Source organism: Canis lupus, chromosome 31 (genome assembly GCF_048164855.1).
Source record: "Canis lupus baileyi chromosome 31, mCanLup2.hap1, whole genome shotgun sequence".
NCBI classification, from domain to species: Eukaryota; Metazoa; Chordata; class Mammalia; order Carnivora; family Canidae; genus Canis; species Canis lupus.
The window spans coordinates 35,905,311-35,927,110 of record NC_132868.1 but is presented as its reverse complement, the minus strand read 5'-3'; the positions used below and the strand labels follow the sequence as shown (position 1 = coordinate 35,927,110).

General features: G+C 48.4%; 1 protein-coding gene and 1 long non-coding RNA gene across 9 annotated transcripts in view; one reads left to right on the top strand and one right to left on the bottom strand.

Moving 5' to 3' along the window:
- Window positions 1-4,175: 4,175 nt before the first annotated feature.
- On the bottom strand, window positions 4,176-6,792 carry LOC140622280 (uncharacterized). The gene is made up of 5 exons (XR_012022046.1): window positions 6,573-6,792; window positions 5,773-6,004; window positions 5,373-5,435; window positions 4,777-4,946; window positions 4,176-4,656 (listed from the first exon to the last, which is right to left on the bottom strand). It is a non-coding gene; the product is annotated as an uncharacterized lncRNA (long non-coding RNA).
- MECOM (MDS1 and EVI1 complex locus) overlaps window positions 6,275-21,800 on the top strand; it is a 552,947-nt gene continuing 537,421 nt past the window's right edge. For 3 of the 8 annotated variants that reach the window (XM_072807990.1, XM_072807992.1, XM_072807989.1), the window contains exon 1: window positions 6,281-6,634. In XM_072807990.1, the coding sequence (XP_072664091.1) occupies window positions 6,598-6,634 (37 nt within the window). In that variant the 5' untranslated portion in view covers window positions 6,281-6,597. Of the gene's footprint in view, window positions 6,635-21,800 lie in introns of all 8 variants that reach the window. The other 5 variants (XM_072807999.1, XM_072808000.1, XM_072807991.1 and 2 more) reach the window with 5 other exon arrangements.

The window sequence follows — 21,800 nt, the reverse complement described above, 5'->3', positions numbered from 1 at the left end:
CCATCCTCTCCCAGGACCGAGGCAGACAGACAGCAGGATTGGGAATGGGGCTCAGCCAGGGAGGTGTCCTCATCTAAAGCAGAAGGAAGGCACATTCCGGAGCACCGCTTTCCAACCCTCGGTGTTCAAGCGAATCTCTTGCTAAAATGCCATTTTGATCCAGTAGGTCTGGATTGGGACCTGAGACTCAGTGTTTCTAATAAACTCTCCAGGCAATGCTTGATGCTGCTGATCCACGGGCCACACTGGGAGGTGGGGGTGGGGGTGGGGGTGGGGGAGGAGCATCCACTTCACCGAGCAGCCTGAGAAGAGCAGACTGCTCGGGTCTCACGCCAGACTTAACCGGATCGGAGTTCGCATTTCGACGAGATCCCCAAGGGGCTCAAAGGTGCATTTAACTCGGAGAGCTGCTGCTTGATCCGCAGGAGGGGCCCGAGGAGGTCCGGACGTCTCCGGCAGGGCAGTCCCGCCGGCAGGCCGCTTCTCTCCGCAGGGCCCCGGGGAGCTGCTCCCCCGGAGCCCGAACCAGTAGCAACCGCGGGAGGTGCTCGCCTCGTAATCCTCGTCGCCGGGTTCCGTTCCGCCCCGACCGGCGCTTCCCCGGGGCGCCCCAGCTGCGCCGCAGCCCCGCGCCCGGCCGCTACCGCGCACAGCGGGCGCCCCCGGAGCTGCGGCGGCGCGGGGCGGCCAGGCGGGGGCGCCGCAGACTAGGCTGTGCGGCCCGGGGCGGCTCCGAGGGCGGCTCCGAGGGCGGGGGAGCGGCGGGGCCCACGTTCCCACACGGCGGGAGCGGCGGGAGCGGCGGGAGCGGCGGGAGCGGCGGCTCGCTACCTGGGGGCGGCGCGCGTCGCCCGGACCGCGGCTCCCCGGGGAGCCCCGTCGGGGGACAGCCCCCAGCCCCGGGCGGTGAGCGGGCCGGCCTTCCCCGAAACTACCGCTGACTCTAGCCCCGAGCTGCGCGAGGGCCTCGGGGACCCAAGGCCGCCCACAGAGCATCACTATCGTTGTTACTAGGAGCCCCGCCGCCCCGCCGCCCCGCAGCCCCGTCCCTCTGCGCGCTTCCGAAGTCGGGGCGGGGCGGAGCGGGGCGGGGGTGTTGAGCGACCCGAGGGTTGCAGGAGGATTGTAAAACCTAACGATTTGCTAAGAAATCGGGGCCGAGAAAACGCAATTTACAAAAGGGCGAGTTTTACGGGGGAGAGAGGGGAGCCGGGCGGGGAGCGCACGGCCGCCGAGCCTCGCCGCCTGCTCGCAGGAGCCTCCCGGCCGCGGGCGCGCCTCCCTCCAGCCCCGCCGCGGGCGCCGCGAGCCTTTCGCAGGAAGAGGAGGCTGCGGGGGCGCCCCGGGCCGCGGCGTCGGCGCATCCCCGCCCCCCCCGCCCCAGGTCCCTGCGGGTCGCGGTCTCAGCCCGGCTCCCGGTCCTCGCCGGCGCTGGGGGCGCGCGTCCCCCCCGCGAGCCTCCCTTGCGGGCCGGAGCGCAGCGGACACCGCGGCTCACACCCTCGCGCAGCCGCCGCCGCCGGGATGCGCGCGTCCCCCCCGCCCGCCGAGGTGCTCGGAGGATGTCGGGCTAAACCGACCGTCTTAGCACTTATCAAAGCCTGCGTGCTCGGTCTCGAGGCTTATCGGCTTTGGCCAAACTTTGTGTGTGTGTGTGTGTGTGTGTGTGTGTGTGTGTGTGTGCACGCGCGTGCGCGCGTGTCTCCACCCTCCTCTCGCCTCCTCACCCCCGCCCGTGCAGGGCGAAGTAGTCCTATATAGCGATGATAAATATCCCTGTTGATCACTTGATTGATTACCTCCCTGAAAGGTCACGCGGGCTCGCAGTAATTTCCTTTTGCCTAAGGCTCCCTTTTCACTTTTACTCTGGCACGACAGCTCCGAGTACACGGGATCTTTATTTTTTATTTTAACCCCTAAATGCAACCCCTCCCGAAAACAATGCAGACAAGAAAAATCGAATAAAATCAACTCGAGACCTTTTAGCTCACTCGCGGTCGCCTTCCCCATCTTGCTCCTTTCTTTGCTTCTGGCCCCCGCCCCTCCTGCTCCGGCCCCCTCGCCCCAACTCAAATGTATTCTAGACACTATTTAATAGATGAGTGTCTTGCAAGTAAACTCAGGCGTCCCTTGGGTCTGCATTTCATGTCTGTGACTCTCTTTCTCCCGTGGACTAAAAATTCGGATTTAAACCACTAGACAAGCTATTAATTTAGCTAGACTACCCAGGGTCCTGAACCCAATTAATTTCTAATAATTATAGCCCAAGGGGGCTAGATAGATCTCCCTGCCTCTTTCTTTTATTGCCACTCCACGCCACCGAGGTCAGCGTATAATAATAAAGTGTATATTTTGAAAGCGATCTCCAGAACAGTGAGTTATTGCAATGAATGAAAATTGTTTCCATTTTGGCTAATTGAGCCCGTGGCCGAAAGCTAGAGCTCTGAGACTAAATAAAGAGGACTGTTTCCTTTCAACATGAAGAAACCCCTGCCTAGCTCTGGTCACCCAGCGAGAGTTTAATTTCTTAACAGCCAACCTGAAACCCAGCGTTGGGTAAACAGTATTAATAATTGCATTACAATGATTAAATTAATCTTGCTGGTAGCCAGGAGAATATAGGTTGAATAGCAAGATGTAAAGTTCACTGCACAAAGACAATAGGCCAAGAAATACCTCCATAAAGAATTCAAACTTTCTTCCAAAGACACTGCGGGGCTGGTTCAATTATAATTCGAGGAAAGGAAAAGTTCCTGTTGCATGCAATGCATTGAAAATCATTTGCCGTTTTTTAGCATTTATTAAAGAAACGTGGTTGGCGAAAGGGTATCCTTCTCTTGTCCTCTTCCATGACCCCTCTCCCTTTCAACTCCCATCTTGATCTCTCTACTTCTCCTTAAAAAAAAAAAAAAAAAAACCACACACACACACACACACACACACACACACAAACCACAACCTCCCCAAACCCCCGAAACAAAATATGACAGTAATAAAAGAAGCAAATCCAGACAGCCCGTAAGCTCATCGACTTTCCAAGGAGGCACTGCTTCCAGGATGCTCTCTTCCGTTGGAGAAAACGCAAGAAAACGTTGGTACCCAAGCCCCCTGGAGGAAACGAATTTCAGGAGGAGAGGGAAAGGTGGGTGGTGGGGAGTCGGGGAGCGAGGGCAGCTCGGCCAACCGGTTGGAGGCCTCTTTTCTCTTGAGCGAGCCACAGCTTGGACGTCCCGTCCGAGGGTTTTGGGAATCCGAGGGGCCGCTGAACAGAAAGTCACCTGCTTGGGTCTCACGGCTGAGACTCAGGACAGGTGGAGCTGACGGGGTTCCTGCACTTGGAAGTGGGAGCCCGCCCAGGTCCGCACGCGGGGGCCGCGGCGCTGCAGGCGGCGAGCGCAGTCCGCTGCTGCTGGGCGTTTGCTCCATCAGGTTAAACACACTTGAACTAGAAACTTGGCTTTTTTTTTTTTTTTTTTAAATACTCACCCAAGGCAGAAAGCAAATGAAAGAGAGAGAGAGAGAGAGAGAGAGGGAAAGAGAGAGAGAAACCCAGCTTTCAGGTTTGAAAATAAAAGTGATGATATTGTGAATACTTTACTTAAAAAAAAAAAAAAAACAACAAAAAACCACCCAGCAAAAAGAATGATGCCTTGTCTATTCACAATGGTTTGGCCCTAAGGCGCAGAGGAGTTTGTGTTTATTATTTCAGTTGGAAGGGGTTGGATTTGCTCGTGTCCCGAAACTCCTGGAAAGACCAGGCATTCGCAGAGGCGGCCGCGACCCCAGGGACTTTAAAAACCAGAAGGGGAGGGTACTCCTGCGGCGCGTCACCTCGGTGCCCTTCGCCCTCTAGGAAAGTTTAAAAGACAGGGATCCTGAAGTTTGGGGACTCAGATTGTATTTTCTTGAGTCATTCATACCCTCCCCAATTCCCTTCACAGCCCCCACCCCACCCCTGGCCCGCCACGTGGTTTTTAATTTCTCAGCAGAAACAATCCCCGCAGCTTCACATGTGGGTCTTCTGTTTAATCTTGGGTTTGGTTCCAGGGTACCTTCGTTTCTTAGAAAATTCCCTGGCACTCCTCTTCACCTCCTCTCCTCGAGGGGACCAGGATATGGACACCCACCCCCCACCCGGGGATTAGATGAAAGGAATCAATGAGAGCAGCAGAGGGGAGGATAGGAACTCTTTTTATTATTTTTTTAAAGCATCCCCAGGCTGAGAAGGTGAAAAGTCCCAGGCTGAGCCTCCTACTGTCCTGGGAGCTCCTCCTCCCCATGGGGGCTTCCTTCTCTCCCGGGGGACTGGGCTCTGGAGGTTCTTGATGGTTGGGAGGGGTCTGATGCTCCAGTGCAGCCTCTCTGTCCTTTGGTCTAAGTGGGGGTCCCCAGGGAGTCCTTAAACTGCTTCTCTGATCGTCCTGCCGGCCAGCGAGGCGTTTCTCTCCCTAGAGATTTTATTCCCTTTCTAAAGGTTCTCAATCCCCCACTTCTCTTTTCCTGGGAGAACACTTACTGGTCAGAGGGGAGGCACGACTCCATCTAAACTGAGAGGAGCCTGTGAACTCACACTCACAGACCTCTGGGTATCCACACTCAGAATGTTGAAGTGCCTGATGCTTTTGCACCCACCTCTGTTGTGCTTAAGTACACCACCTGGATGGACAGAGCAACAGGAATTGTAGTCGGACTGGAAGAAAAAAAAAAAAAAAAACCCACCTGCCTCTTCAATCCGGAGGGAATGGTAGAGTTCTCTTGTGTCCATCTGGTGCTTACCAGAACCTTCTCTTTGGGAAGTTGTTTTACTCCTGCTCTGCGTAATTCTTTCCTTTGCTTCCTTTCTTTCCCCCACATTTCAACATTTCACATCTGTCTCTCTTGGGACCTGTACTTGGTTCTCCAGGGACCTGTATCCTTCAGCCACATGCTTCCAGAATTACACAGCTCTGAGGAAAGAAATGGTGGGCATCCCTAGCCAGGGCGATCCTTTGAATTTTGATTTCCTCAAACAGAGATTTTTTTATTTCTTTATTTTTTTAAATTTAACGAGCCATTGATGAATGCCCTTTAGGCTTGAGCCTTGCTATTTGCTCAAGGTATCCTCAATGATCTCCCCTTCCCTCCCCTGCCTTTGCCAGACTCATGGCCAGGGCTTGCTTTTCTTTTCCTTTTCCTCTAACTGGAACATCAAGGATGTACTGTTGCAGCACAGAGACTGAAAAGACTGTAATTTTCTTTTACGGTGTCTGGCAGGATTTGCAACAGATATTATTGGGGACGTAAATAGCTCATGGAAGGTATTGAACAAAACTGTTTAATGCAAGGAGGTTGTACCAAGAGAAAATCTATACGTAGTTGAAATTGATTCATACCTTGAACACAGCTGGCCCCTTTAGGATTTCCCCGTTTCTGTGTGCCCACTTCATTGGCAAATCCTGTAATTAAAGCAACTTTCGACAATGTTTTTTTTTTTTTTTTTAAGGGTGGGGGAGGAATTCCCCCCCTCACCCCCACCTCCTCTTTCGCTTGACCCAAAAGGTTGTGGCTTTAAGCGAGTGAGTGAAAATGGCAGGCAGGCTGAGCTGCAGCAACAGGAGATGGGGGCAGCGGTGGGGGAGGCCGGAAGGTGACAGCCGACCTCGGGGAAGCAGGAGGTCTTGGATGTTAAATGCCCGAGCCTGCCCGGACCTGGGAATCAAAGTGCTCATCACTACTGGGTGGGACTGGACCACTGAAATGCTCCAAGGGTAGCTGCGAGCGTTGGTACTATACCTAACATCAAGGAAGAAAACAGCTACTTAATTCTGCTTTCAACTCTGAAAGCACAAGCCGCAATAGCTCCAGCAGCAGTAGGAGCGGCAGCAGCAGATTTCCTGAAGTTCAGGATGATTCTCACTTTCTCCTGGATCATTTGTCAAGAGTCCTGTGCTTCTCGTTCTTTAGCACGGAAAAGGTCTCAAAAGCCCCACTTCTCGCTTTCTCCGTGGATGGTATAGAAAATCTCCTGCAATTTATGGTGGGAAAAACAGTAATAGTAATGATACAGGCTTATTGGAGATTCCGACGCGAAATCAATCCTTTGCCGTAGTCTTTTTTTATGCCGCCCCCCCCACCCCCGCGCCCGCCTTTTTTTTGGGGGCGAGGTGTCTGCTCCCCTCTGGCTCCCTGTGCTCGCTCCCCGCCCCCCGCCGCCCTCCCCGTGGCTCCCTTTCTCCGCCTCCTCAGCGATTGCCATCTGACAAGATCTCCAAATCAAAGTGATAAATCGCTCCAAACTTTTTTTGGCGGCGCTGAGATGTTGGAGGGGCGTCTAGCGCGCATGTGCGAAGGTGTCCGAACTGACAATGCTGGAGAGATAGCGAGTGTGGATTGAGAGAAAGGGAGAGAGGGAGGGAGAGAGAGTGAAAGAGGGAAAGACAGAGTGAGTGTGTGTAAGTGCGTGCGTGCGTGTGTGTGTGTGTGTGTGAGAGAGAGAGAGAGAGAGAGAGAGAGAGAGAGAGGAGCGAGGGAGGGAGCGAGAGGGAGAGCAAAAGAAGGAAAAGATCCAAGAAAAAAAAACCCCAACCACACACCAGCGGCTGCAGGACTGGGCACAGCATGAGATCCAAAGGCAGGGCAAGGAAACTGGCCACAAGTAGGTGCAATATCCCTTTTCTATTGGCTTTCCCCCTCCTCTGCCATCTTGCATATCTGTCTCCAGCGCTCCGGGAGGGAGCGCGCAGCTGCCTCGGGCGCCGGGGCCCGGGCGGAGGGCGGGCGCAGCGCAGCCCCAGCAACCTGCCGGCCCCAGCCTCGCGCCCGGCCGCCCGCGCTCCCGCTGCTGGTGTGGGCGCCGGAGGAGCCGGGGCAGCCCTCAGCCCCGCGCACCGACCAGCTGTGGCAACCCCGGGGTGGGGGTGGGGGTGGGGGCGGCCGGGACCGGGGTGGGAGGGAGAAGAGCGCGCGAGAGCCAGCGGGAAGGGGTGGGGTGGGGTGGGGTGGGGGGGGAGAGGAGATGAGAGAGTCTCCCCCTCCCCTCCCCTTCCCCCCAGGCGGAGGAGAGTCGCCTCTGGCCAACCAGCTAGTCCCGCGGATGGGAGGGGGAGCGGGGGATGGGGGAGGCGGGCTGGGGATGCGAGCGTCTGCGAGCCGCGGGTTGTTTCTGGGGCTCGGGGTGGGCGGCGGGCTCCGCGGGAGCCGCGGCGGCGGCGGCGGCGGAGTTGGGGAAAGTTGCGAGGCGGCCGCGGGAAGTTGCGCGGGCCGGCGGGCGGGCGGGCTGGCGGGCGGGCGGGCTGCGCCGAGCGGCGGGCGCGGTAGTGGGCGCTGTGCGCTCGGCGGTGCCCCGGGGCGGGCGCCGCGCGGCGGGACGGGACGGCGGGGCGGGCCGGGGGCTCCCGCGCGGGGGCCGGGGCCCGTGGGGTCGGGCGCGCGCCGCCGGCTCGGCGGAGGGCGCGGGGGCAGGTGAGCGGAGCGGAGGCCCGGCGAGCGCGCGGGGATGGGCGCGGGGCGCGCGGCCAGGGGCGGCCGCCGCGGGGGACAGGGGCCGGCGGGGCCTGCTCCCGCCCGCGAGCTCCGGGCTGGCGGGGCGCCGGGTGGCCCCCAGGGGGCGGGCTGCCGGGACCGTAGGCCGCGGGGAGAGCGCCGCTCGGCCTCCCGCTCTATTTCTGGATACAGCCCGGGTCTCGGGTCACTAACCCTCCCCGGCGCCCCCTGCCTGCCCGGCGCGGCGCGGCCTGGGTCACGCGGGACCTGGGGGCTCGCGCTCGGGCAGGGGCGGCGGCCCCCCCCCCCACTCTTCTCGCAGAAGTGTTGGGGGGACTTCGCCTGGAATGGTCCGCGGAGCCGACGCGGTCTGGAAAGGCGGGAGCCTCGGCCGGGACTGCGGGCGATAGGACCGGGTCTGTCCAGATGCTTCCCCCGCGAGCGTCAGGGGGACCGGGAGGTGCGGCCCCGAGCGGCCCCAGCCCGCCTCCCGGAGGTGTCAGGCCGCCGTCCGCCCTCCCACTCGCTGAAAACACCTAATTGTTCTGCTTGTGGACCAGAGAAAGGAGGCACGGGGGAGGGTAGGATGCTTCGGCCCCGTGGAACCCCCAGTCTCTCCCCCCTTCGCATCCCCCCGGGGGCCCGCAGCCGCCGCGCGCCGACCGCGGCACCCCTGCGGGCTGGGCTCCTCGGGCTCCTCGGGCTCCTCGGGCTCCTCGGGCTCCTCGGGCCGCGGGACGCCGCGTCGCGCCCAGTGGGGAGGTGTCCTCGCCGGCGCCCGTCCAGCGCCCGTCCAGTCCCCACGCAAGCACTGACCACCTCCCGGGACGCTTCCTTTCACCCCGTCCTCGAGATCCCCCTGGACAGGGCTCCCGGGTCGTCAGTCCGTCTGTTTCTCTTTTGGACACTGTTCCTGCCACTTAGCCGCGACGCTGTCCGAGGGCGCCGGGAAGACCCGGTGTTTTCTGTTTTCTTTTAAACGAGGCCGGTGTCTTTATATTCATCCGAGGAGAAATTAAATGTGCATAGGCTCGGAGGCCTGGGGGCTTCAATTCCGGCTGAAGGTTTGGAGCGTGTGCGTGTGCATGTGTGTGCGTGTGCATGTGTGTGTGTGCGCGCGTGTGTGTGTGTCTGGGGGGAGAGGACCGTGCGCGGGAGGGAGGCGTGCAGAGCCTGTTCCAGCCGTGCCTAAGTCGCGAAATGAAAGCCGAATGCTTTGCGCCTCCTTGCCCGGGATCCGCCGAAGTGAAAGCAGAACACAAAACCCTTCGAATTTTCTTGAGCAACTTTTTTCAACTTATTTTAATTGCCAAGCTCTACGCCGCCCTGCTAAAATACCCCCGCTCGCGCAGCCCGCTGCACGTCCAGAAACTGAACCTCATTTTCCGATCGGATGGTACTTGTCATTCTTCCAGTGAGAGACTCATTTTTTTTTGGGGGGGGGAGGGGGGTGTCTCCGGGGCCGGTGAGGATGCCGCGGCCGCGTTCCGGTCCCTACAAGGGAACTCGTGCAAACTTTCCTCGCTGCGCCTCCGAGTCTGCTCCCGCGGCTCCAGCTGTGGCCACCGGGCAGCCCTGCTTAGGCAGGAGCGCGCTGCTGTCTGCGATTCTCCAGTTACAACCCGAGCCATAAAGGAAATCATATCAAATGTAGGGATTTTTTTTTTTTTTTTTGTATTTTAAGGCGCTATTTCCTAACCCCCCGCCGCGGTGCGTGAGTTTCGGAGATAGGCAGTGACCCCTTGCCGCGCAGCCCAGCAAAACTTCGCCGCTCTGTCTGCCTTGCTTGCTTTCTTTTTCTGGGTTAGAAAGAGGCAGTTGTGACCAGCATACTTTAAAAAGCATACCTTTATGCTCTTTTTTTTTTTTTTTAACATGCAAAGCCAACATTATAATGGAAACAAATCACATAGGAACTAGTCGTTTTCTGCACTCCTTGTTATTCTTTTTTTTTTTTTTGTCTTTTGTAAATTTCTGTGGTGGCCAAGTCCTGTCAGGGTCTTGGCTACAGTACAGGATCCCATGGACCCTGAAAGTATCCACCGAAGTTAAGCCCAGAATGAATGCACAACCCATGCACAACCCATGTTCCAACTTATAGGGCTTGTTTTTTTTTTTTTCCTCCCCCTACAATAGTTGAAACCGAGAAATTCGTTGCAAATCATTTGGGAGGAATAAACTGTTTAATTAAAAAAACAAAGAAGGGAAAAGCAAGAAGATTGACAGTTGTACTGTCTAAAGCCCTTGGCTTTTATTCCCATCTTTAAGAAGAGAAAACTAAAAGCCAAGCAGACTCTGGCAGCGCCTGGAGGCTTCCCAGCGGTTTTTTTGGGCAGCTAGGAGAGAGAGCACCTGGGCGGTGCTGGAACTGCCAGTTGCAACTTTTTTTCTCCTGGTGATGGGAAAGAAGTCAGGTTGGGTTTGCCCAGCCTGTCTAGAGCCGAAACACCGAGGCAGCCCCCACCCCACTTCTCTCAAGTGACACCCGGCAGGGTTTCAATCACAGCCATGAACGAGTTGCAACGTGTAACCCCCCCTTAGCTACCGGCCCCCCAGAAGTCTCGTAAAGACCCAGAAGGCGATGCGATTAGCAAGACCCCGGAGAGGGGGGCACTTGTTACTTGTACACTTGATCTGTGTTTAAAAAGGGGCTCTTAAATAGGGAAGGTAGATGAGGACCCTCCCTCATGTGCTTAAACTCCTCACCTTAGCAGCCCAATACCTAAGATAACAAAGGAAGTGCGCACCCAGGTTCCAGCCTGCACTGCCCGCATGCCCACTCATGTATGTTTTTCTCCATAGTTTAAAAAAAGGGGGGGGGGAGATTGCAATACAGAGCTTTGTTTAAAAAACACATTTTGCTTGTTTATTTCAGACTGCTTTTGAGGAGGAAAAAAACCGCTCGCCCGACAGAGGCAGAGGCCCCTTCTAGGAAGGCGGTTTATTTGCCATTACTTGACCATTACCCTGGCTTAGGGCTTCTTTATTGCGTTTGGCACTTGGAGCGCAGTCTTCCTGCAGCATTTCGATGTGTTTCCAAAAAGAAAAAATTTCTATGTTTAGGAGAAGGTTAATAACGCTTTTCAGTGCCCCCCCCCCCCCCCCACTGTGGAAGGGTACGGTTCATTAGCTGCGGAGGCAGGAAGGCTAGGAAGAAAGGCTCCTGTTTCAGGTTTTTATTTGTAGGGGCTGAGAAGTCGCAGGTCTTGGCGACGGTGTGCGTGTGAGTGTGTGCATAAGTGTGCGTGAGCTGGTCTTTGCAGGGCAGCCCAGTTCTCGGGTTTTCTGAGCGGAGGCCTCTCCCTCTGACCCGGGGCCTGGCCTCTTCCACCGACAGACACTCACCACGTAGGACGCTTATCGAATAGAAATTAATGCGTCATCCTAAGAAATTTCTGCTTTCTTCTTCTGTTTTATCAAGTTGAAGGTAGGAACTCCGTAAGCAGTTTCCCTTTAAACATCTTGTCGTCTGGGAGTTTATTTTATTTCACTTCTGAAAGTTGGGGCCAGGTTATCGCAGCAGACGTGGCCTGGGGCAGGAAGGACAAGGATGGGGACTGGGGGGCGGGCAGGAAGGGCAAAGGAGGGCAAGAGAGAGCCCGACTTGGTGCCCTCGGCCCATCTAGCTCTGTCCCCCTCTCCCCCGCACCTCCTCCGTCTTGCCTCTGCTCCAAGCGGTCCCGAAGTGGAGAAACTTGACTTGTCACCGTCTGGCCAATGGCCCTCACCCCCGTTCCGAGGAACTCAGCAAATAGAAGAGCCCCAGTCCCAAGAGCTGGGCACAGCCTCCCACCCCTCATCTCAGAGCCGGCTCAGGCAGTGGAAGTGGGTTCTCTTGAGGAGTGGGGTGGAGCTGGGGAGGCCCTGGGAGGAGGCTGGCAGGCTCACCCAGGGAGGACCCCCACACCTTCTGCCTCCAGCTGCCCAGCTCCTGGTTCCCAGGCTTAGGCCAGATCTTCCCTCTTTCCAGGCTCAGAGATGCTGAGTGCCTGGCAGGCTGCCTCTCTGAGAGCCCGATGTGCACTCACTGTGTATACACACGTGCACACACGCTCACTTCTCTCTCTCTCTCTCTCTCTCTCTCACACACACACACACACACACACACACACACACACTCACAGGTCCGGAGTTAAGGAACACACAAGCGGGGAGGTCAAGCACACCTTCATTCACTCTTCCCGGCAGGGGTGGGGGGTGGAGGGAGAGAGCGGCTGAGGGGAGACCCTGCGGAGGAGACACACACACTATAGTGGTGCCAGGCACATTTTTCTGGAGTGGTGGTTAACCCTTCCTTGGCTGGAAGCCGCTGCTTTAGGCACTCTCTAAAAAGATCTGTGGGGTCTGCTTTTCTGTTCATCTGGGCAGCCCAGTATGAATCATTAGTTCCCTCCCCACCCCATCTGCCACGGTCCTGTTCTAAAATTAGATTTTCCCCTTCTCACTCTTCTGGCCTTGGGAGTTTACCAGAGAATTCTCAAGGAAATTGGCTGTGTAGTGAGAACAAGTGTGAGGAAGAGGATAAAAAGGAGACAAACAAATGGAGCAGAAAACAAGAGAGGGAGAAAGGTAGGAGCAGCGTGCCCCTTTCTCCACGTTCCCCGTTTGCACACAGATTGGTATTATATTTTTCCCCCAGCAAATGAAAAAAAGTATAATCCTTGTTAATTATCCTTGCTTACATGCCATACAAGAAACTTCAGAGATGTTTCTACATAAGGAAGAAACTGTTTACAGAACTCTTTCAAAAGTGTGACATATCGCTCTAGTTCAGCACTAAAAAGCTAAACACACTTGCCCTCCTTTGAAGTGCCCTGGCGAGGGCAGCTTATTTGAGTGCGGTTCAGATATTGCTGTGGGTATAACTAATGGCCTCTACCTATTTAGCTCAAGTGGGAGGAGAGAAAGGCCTAAATTCCTTGTCCAATGGGTCCCTCTGGAGACTGGGTTCTGGCTCCTGGCCAGTTCTGTACAATGTCAACATTGAATATTTGAATTCCCAGACTCTATTTAACAAGTTTCTAAATAAATAAACTCATTGTGTGTCTGTGTTTAAAATTATTTCACCTCTTTCATAAAAGCTACAGCATCTTATTACATTGGGCTTGCAAGTTGATTTTTAAAAAAATAAACAAACAAACAGAGCTTAAGGCATTTTAATAGGCAGACCTTCACCATATGTATGTTTTGTAAAGACACTCTCTCACTTGTGCCTGGGTAGGCACTGTTTCTATGGATCTTGGGCTGGACTGTGTGCTGTGATAGCGAATTATAATAAAAAACCACGCTACATTCAGAAAGTCAGTGAAATATTAATCACATGAAAAGGGAGGCTTGAATGTGTAACTACAATGTCCTTAGATATTTGATAATTTTGTCTGCTGGGTCCTACAGGGGATGTGTCCTAAATGGATATCTGTAGAGTACCCCAGTCCATGGGTATCGGTAGATCTAGAGCTCTGCCCAGATGATGTTTTATTTCTGGACATTTTTTTCTCTATGTGTGTCTGTCTTTGTAAGTTGGAAAGGGTAGATACACAAATGCTATCCTCATATTTCAGTTTGATTTTGAGACGGACTACGGGAATTCTATGTTTTTACCATTCTCTCAGCATATGAGCATTCACAGCATTTTAATGAAGATAGGAACATACTTGTTCTAAGAAGTACATACTTAATTAAAAAAGAAAAAGGCAAATCCTAGTCCTCTTGAAAGTGTGGACCCCATCTGGAGTTGTTAGGAAAGAAAGTGGAATTCACTCTAATTTATGTGTATAAAGTACAACATTATTAAAAAGAATGGGATTTGAAAGGGCGCATAGCAAAACCCATAACAGTTAGCTGGTAACATGGAGAGCTCAAAGCCAAGAAAAAAATACCACCAACCCGTGCAAACCCTAAAATAGATTACAATGACCTCAGCCATTTTCATTTTCAAAAATAATAGCCATGATTAAAATGGGGAGTGGTGTTTTACTTGGAACCATACTCTTCTGCATTATTATAAAAGCTGTTTTGTGGTTAAGGAACTGTTTCATTATAGAAAAAAAGCAAGTGAATTTTTAATCAAATTCCTGACTCTTCAAAAGCTCTTATTCTTGAATTACTTTTTATTTTAATTTTAGTTATTATTCTTATTCATTAGCAAACGTGCTTTTGGCTTGTATATTCAGCCAAAGCCTTGACTACTAACTTTTATAACAAATCTAAGAAGAAATGTTATTTAGAAAAGAGATTTTGCTAATCCCCTCAGTAAACACCTGCCTTGGGGTCGCTGACTATATATAACAGGAAGAACCAAGGCTTTCTTAACCTTGTTAAAGAACTTGCCTGAAGGAATTAATTTTGTATGTTAGAATTGTTCAAATTATGACATTTGTGAAAGTCCTTGTATAGAGCACTTGGTGGGCTTCAGGAAAGCAGGCTTGTGATACAAAGATCAGTGAGATCTCTCTGTGTGATAAGCCACATTTCCTTCTTTCAGAAACATTGCAAACATGCTCATCAGAGTTTGAATCTGGGTATGGCCCCCGATGGAACAGCCGGGTCATCTTCGAGTTATTGAATGAATGTTTCTGAATGTACCTTTTTTTTTTGTTTGTTTGTAAAGTGGAAGTAATAATACCACCCACCTTGGGCTGCTGTGAGGGTTAACTGGGATAATGCATGCAAAGTACCTGAGTCAAAAGCGATCATTCAACAAATTTGTCATTTTCCTTCCAATATATCAGTTAAATTTTCAGAAGAGAAATTTTTTAGACATACTTCCCGCCACTCCATTTTTTTTATAAAGTCTCATTTTTAGAAGCATTTGCATGTCTATAGTAAGCGTTTTGTCTGTCTTCTCAATAAATCATGCCCTGAGGATAAATTTAGGCACATTAAAACTATACACTAAGCCAAAATAGGCAGTACATTTATTCTGACAACTGGAGAATCTTCCTCTTTTGGGGAGGGGGACGCTGGGTCAGTAAAGTGATTGAAATTTTAACCTTGATCCACTGATTCTGGCACTGTATGCACACAGCCTAAATTTAGTTGTGCATACTTTCTGGTTGTTATTAGACCATAATCCCTGTGGATGATCATCTTATTTTTAATGGAATGAGGTTTTATTTTTTTTTTTGTAAACTTAATGATTATTTATTTATTTTATTATTATTATTTTTAAAGATTTTATTTATTTACTTATGAGAGACACAGAGAGGGAGACGCAAAGACTTAGGCAGAGGGAAAAGCAGGCTCCCTACAGGAAGCCTGATGGGAAACTCGATCCCAGAACCCTGGGATTAAGCCCTGAGCCAAAGGCAGACGCTCAACCACTGAGCCACCCAGGTGCTCCTAATGATTTTTTTAAAGATTTAATTAATTTAGGGAGAGGGCATGCCCACACTTGCATCAGGGGGAGGGGCAGAGGGAAAGGGAAAGAGAATGTCAAGCAGACAGAGCATGGAGTATGGAGCTTGAAGCCTGGCTTGATCCAGGAAAACCAAGAGTCAGATGCTCAGCCAAGTGAGCCACCCTGGTCCAGGTGCCCACTGGAATGAATTTTGTAAGTCACTTTACCACCCCAGCTGAGTTGTTCTTCTTTAAATGAGGAGAATGGACTAGAGCACAGCTTGTAAACTCAAATGCCTATAGGAATCGACAGGCACAATAAATGAATAAAACGAAGTAGGTAGAAGGACTACACCATCTCCTATTTTATTTAAATGTTTGACACCCAGCCTTGTATTCTAGAACAAGAAGAAGTGGTGGAGGACTGAGTTCAAGCCTTCTCTAAAGGAGGCAGCTGCTACTCAGTTGCAGCTCGCTGCTGCCATTGGGAGGAGGGGGTTCAGTGCTGCTAGGTCTTCCAGTTTTTAAGAGAAGACACATATCTGGATTATTACTTGAATTTTCTCTACTTTAAGGCATTGACTCAGTTAAAGAAAAAATATCAACAACAAACAACATTCTGCAGGCCCAACGAAACACCTCTGTCTGCTGTGTAGAGTTCATGGACCCTGGGTTTGCAATGTCTGGATTAGATGACTTCCAAGGGTCCTTCAAAGTTCCAACATTTTATGATATCCACAAGGCTTCCTGAATATTATCTTGTATTTTTAAGATCTTTATCTTTCTTCTCCAACTCAAAGTTAATGTGTATGTATGTGTGTATGTGTGTGTGTATGTGTGTGTGTGTATGTTTTGATAGGTGGAAGTACTTATTACAGAATCTGATATCTGGCCATTTATCTGGAAAAAAAAGTCTTTCACGGCCATGTTGTGTCTTTCTTTCCCTTCATGCTGCTTTATCATTAATTGGCTTAAGAAAATAAACTGAAATACTCACTCTCCTTCTCATTGCCACTGGCCACTGTTCCTTTTTATTTCTCACTCAACCCAATTCTTTGATTTGTGGGCTGGGGGTTGGGCAGTAAATCATTAAGAGATAGTTTTCTGTGGTTTTCCACAGTGGGAGAAGAAGTAATTTGGCTACTGTGGGTATAACAGAGGAAGAGTTCACCGCTGCCCCCTATGAGGATCCAGATGGCCCATCCTGTGTGTGTGTAACTGAAGAACTCAACTGATTTTTTAAGACATGAGCCTAAGATGAAGAAATTCGCTTTTTAAGGGATGACTGTATTAGTTGACAAGTCAACTAGCTCTTCCTTGCAGGAAGATTATATATATTCAGGGAATATTTGAAAGTAAACACTTTCATTGTTCTGTTTATTATCCTGAGCCGTATTTCTAGCAGAGGTGGTAGGTGAGTAACAGGTAAAATTAAGTCCTGAGGTCTAAAAGGACAAGATATGATGATGGAATACCTATACAGTGGATTCTCCTGGTCAAGTTTGGACGGACCACTTTATAATATGTAAATCAGTACGATAGTCAAAGAACTGGTCAACAAATAATTGTTACTATCCATTAATGTTGTTGGAAAAATCATCAGATAATGCAGTGTTTGCGCTCTTAGAGTAGTGATAAGCCATGCCTATAGGCATTATTGGTGGGTTATCAGATAACATAGCTCCCATTTTCACACCTCACACTGAAACTTGAATTCTTTAGCCTGGCCTATGAGGGCCTCCCACTCTTGAGTCAGAAGAATGTGGGGATTCTGAGCCCTGGTTCTGACCTACATTGGCCTGGGTGTGAATCCTGACTCCATCATTTCCTAGGTGGGTAAAATGTGGGCAAGCCACTAAAAGTACTTACTTCATGAGAGGATTTGATTAACTTATGTGTTTAAAGTGCCTGAAATACAGTAAGAACTCAGTGTATTCATTATTATTTTATTGACTTTTCAGGCTTATTTATCTCCCTACCCAAGACTGGTCTATTCAGCCTAACTGGTTTGCTCATTCTGCTCCTCTCCCTCTCTTGCCAGCCCAGACTTTTGTTTTCATCTTCCAGCTTTTGGCCACAATGTTGCCTTAATATTTAAATCTACCCGGGTGGTACTTTGGCCTTCCAAGTTTAATTCCTTCTTGAAGAGTTAGTTCAAACCCTCCATATGTCATGAGATTCATTTCATCCTTATCAGTCCCAGAGATATGACTTCTCTATGTCTTTTTATTCTAATAGCAAGGAATTATTTTACCATCATTTTGGCATTTTATGATACAATCCTTATCTTCACTGTATATTATATATAATTTTATTTATACCATATATATTCATATATTTACATATAGTATGTATATATAAATACATATACTTATATATATCTATTTTACTCATACTATATATACTATTTCACCTATACTATATATATAAAGTATACATCTTATTTTTCTAGCTAAGTCCTAAAACTTCTGGAGAGCCCATTTCTGTTTTTTGCAGTGCCTAGTTCTTTGCTTTGCATATGGCAGATATCAGTACAATTAGGTGATGGTGGTTAGTGATGGGCTTTGGTGGATTATGTGAACCCTTTCAATTTCTTTGCTTGTAAAACCTGCATAGTCAGGTAATGTCAGCACGAGAACTCTGGGATATCTGACACTTTAATTGCATACTAAATTCACAATTGGCCTATTTTGACAGTGATAAACCACCTGGAAAGCACATTTGGAAAGTAGAGTATTATTCCTAATTTTCACCAATAATGCTCCTCATTTTGCCAGTGCAGGTATAACCTATGGTTCCTTACTTAAATTACAAATTGTTATTGATCTACACTTGATCTTAAGGTTTATGGAAACTGTAATGGACCTGATTCTGGAGACTGTCAGTGAAGTCAAGGTAGAGATGGTGAAACATTTTGTGGACTCATGTATTTCCCAGGGATTTGGGGTAGTCAGCTTTACAAAAGTCATCAGAAGCCAAATTTTTACATTAATTGTAACCCCAATATAGGCAGTATTAATATAGATATCAATATTGATACACACACAGTAATATTAATATAGGTCAAGCAACATGAATTTTATTGTATATTTTAATATATTTGTATTATTGAAGGCTCTTTTGAACAATTTAAGGCTAACAGATAATGATGTTGCATTGAATTTTGTTTTGCTGTTTAAATTAGCCCACTCATCCAAGGGAATTCTCAATTAATTAAGAATTAATTTTTAAAAAAGATTTTATTTATTTATTTATTTGACAGACAGAGAGAGAACAGAGGGAGAAGGTGAGGAAGAAGCAGGTTCCCTGCTGAGCAGGGAGCCAGATGCAGGGCTCCATCCCAGGTCCTTGGGCTCATGACCCGAACCAAAGGCTTCTAGAAGCTTAACTGACTTAGCCACCCAGGTGCCCCTAATTAACTAATTTTTAAACATTTATCTATTTATTTGAGAGAGAGAGAGAGAGAGCACTCAAGCATGAGTAGAGAGAGAGGGGCAGAGGGAGAGAATCTTCAAGCAGACTCCCAGCTAAGTGCAGAGCCAAGCACAGGGCTTGATCTCAGGACCCATGAGATCATGACCTGAGCTGAAACCAAGATTCAGAGGCTTAACAGCTGGGCTACCCAGGGATTCTACAGTTCCCTTAACTTAAATGCAGCTATGATTTCTTCTCCACTGCCCCACCCCAAACCCTGTACCCCACTCTCCATTTCCCCACCCCCATTTCACAAATCCCTTATCTTTATGGACAAAATAGGGCTGTTAGTGCCTTGGACAACTGTCCTCAAGTTCTGAACAATTACAGAGTTTCAGTGCCTGTTAGGAGTTTCCCTCCCCCAAGACCAGCCAGGTCGGAGCAGCCTGTTCTTAGGATTGCTGTTGAGGCATTGGGAGTCTCTTTAAGTGAGGTCAGAGACCAAGAACCATAGTTTTTATACTTTGGTACTGATTATAGACATTACCTTTGGCAGAAACTATGAAATTCAGTAGTAATAAAATATTTCATGATAGGATGATAATAAAAACGAATGGAGGGATGGAACAACTATCTTGGTTTCTGCTGGAATCATGGTTTGTGACCTTTTTGTGGATCTCCAACACTTGCAAGAATCTGATGAAAGGTATGGAGCCTCTCCAGAAAATGCAAACTTGCATAAAAATTTTCACATACTTTCAATGGCACATGGACTTCTAAACTCTAGCCATAGATGTTAGAGTTTCGCCCATGTGTTCAGACTTGATTCACTCTAGTATGTTTATAATATAATGACCTAAAGTCTTAATCTTTTTTTCACTATCTTAGAAACATTTTTTTTCTGATTACAAATTTTATAGACTTCTAACAATTTAAAAACTACCAGATTATATCACATAGAAAATGAAGGTTCCTTGTGGTCTATGCACTTTTGTCACACACTGCCTGCAGATGATCGCTATTCATCATTTAGTGTATAATGTCCTACAGATTCCCCTCCCCCGCATCTATTAGTATATGCATATGTATAGATTTATACTTTTTTTTAGAGCAACTTGCATTTTTTTAAAGACTTAATAATATACCTTGAACCTTTCCCCCATCAATATGTATCAATCTAACACATTCTTTTAAAGGCAGCAGACCTACCATTGTTTGGATGTCACACATCTTATTGAACCAGTCCCCTATAGATGACACTTGAGTCATTTCCAGTTTTCAGAACAGAACAGAACAGAACAGAACAGACAAGTTTCCCAAACCAGGACTGTAAGGAAAATGAAAGTGAAGTATACAATTAAAGAAAGCTCACAGTTCAGGGTGAAGTGTGTTGGCCTCTGAGCCATGGGCACAGCGGGGCTTTGGGAAGGTCATAGAGGGTTGCCTCACCCTGTCGGGACAGATCAGATTTCCAAGCATCCTTATCCCCTGGAGGGACCAGGGGTCGAAGTCCAGAGCTGAGGTAGATTTTTGTAAAATCCACTGTCATATATCTGTGACACTGCAAGCTTATTGGATTGTTCTGGACCTCATATTTATACCCCCATTCCCATTTTTATCCTGTTGCTTAGAATAGGCTGTAGCTGAAATCAACCCAGATAGCTCTAACTGAATAAAGGTAAGGGTTTAAAGCCTCAATTTTTTTAATTGTAATTTCTTTATTTGCATGGTCCATTGTTATCACACTGCTTTATCCTGTTATATATACATTAAGACCACTGATGGGACTAGATGAATGCAGAAGGTTATCTGAAGCCAATCAAAATTTTTTGATGTTCTTTAAAAAAAAATTACCCACAATAATTTCTAACCTACGAATTGGAAAGACCATTTTTATAGGAAAATGTTTTTCACTGGGTAACCAGGCTATGGGAAAATTTTTATAATGGAAACTATCTCTTACTTTTAACTATAGCATCAAAAATATGACAGTATAATGTTACACACTAAAGCCCATCAGATGCAAAATTCCAGTTTTTGATTATAAGTTATAAACCAGGATAGAGAGACTTCTGAAAAGTGGTTTTCTTTGGCAATGATGTTGTTGATTAAATATAAAAAATTCAGAAAAAAATTAGTTCAGCTCATTCCTTTACACAGAAGGTTACAAAAATGGAATAGCTGGGTTTTGGCTCTAGTGGGAACAACTTTGCTTATTAAAGCTCATTGGATTATATTAGATTAAAAACATACTAGACATTTAAGATTAGATTTGAAAAGGTACCATTCAAGGAATTAAAATTTAGTCATATAAATCTTTTTAGGAATTAATTTACATTGCAATTTTGATTCCTTAGAGTACAGTATTCGTTCCAAATTCACATTCTTTTTTTTTGTGAGTGCATAAAGGTTATTCCATGGGGCATCGCTCTTGTTAACATTTTCAGAGCATATTTTAGCTGAGATCAATCAAATTGAGTCAATAAATGCTTATTGAGTGCTTAGTATATATAAGGCATGATGAACAAAATCCTAGAAACACTCACTTTCCTGAAAATATTAACATATACCCATGACAGTAGTTTATTAACTGAGACAAAGATCACTATGCGCCTGTTGCTGGTTACCAATGACTACAAAGTGGTTTCATGAGCTTGGAATACTGAATCCTGTGCCTGACTCTTCAAATATTTTGTTAACATTGTGAAGTCACACACACACCAAGCTAAGCGTCTGGGGTCTTCCATCTGAAAATAATACTGTACTTCATTTCTCTTAATACCTGTCAGATGTGGAGGTCATTGCCTGCCCCACTTGTGTGTTAATGCCTATATGGTTTTCATTCAAGATACTTGAAAACAAAATCAGACTCTTTATAAATGCTTACTGTCACTATTACCCATCCATTCGTTCAACAGCTTTTAATTGAGCACCTACAAATCTAGGAGACGGGAAATTGGCCGGACACACTCGGGCAAGGCCTTTGCCTACATGGAGATCTCTTTCTGGGGGAAATAAATGTACACCATCATGTACTTCCAAATGTTGACTTCCGATAAACAGAGCAAGGTAACTTCTTAGAGATTACCCACAGGCCTTATTTTAGAAGGGTGGGCAGAGAAGACCTCCCTTTGCAGAGAGCTAAGCGAGGAGAATGTTTATGAAGTGTTCGAAGTGTGGCACATGGAAACTTAGAGAAAGACAGGCATAGTCAACCTGTCTCACACGCCAACCTAAGGCAGAGCAGATGGGTGTATCAGTATTATATTTTATTTCATTTTGTCACATGCACTTGTAGTTATTACAGAACATGTAGCTGGATCCACAACCTGGAAGCGAGCACAAAGGTGTTTGTATGTGGAGGGAGAGAGAGTTTTGTGTTTGATCTGTAAACGCTAGGTTAGTGGCAGCATCAGAAAAGCATATTAGGTTTCTGGACACAGGAGTCAGTCCATTTAAACAAATATTTATGAATGTACATTCAGCAGCCTGTGTTGGGCACTGAATATACAAAGAGAAAGAACATGTGTGTCCTGCCTTTAAGGAACTTCCAGTCTATTGGGAGAAACAGACAGGTGAATAGATGG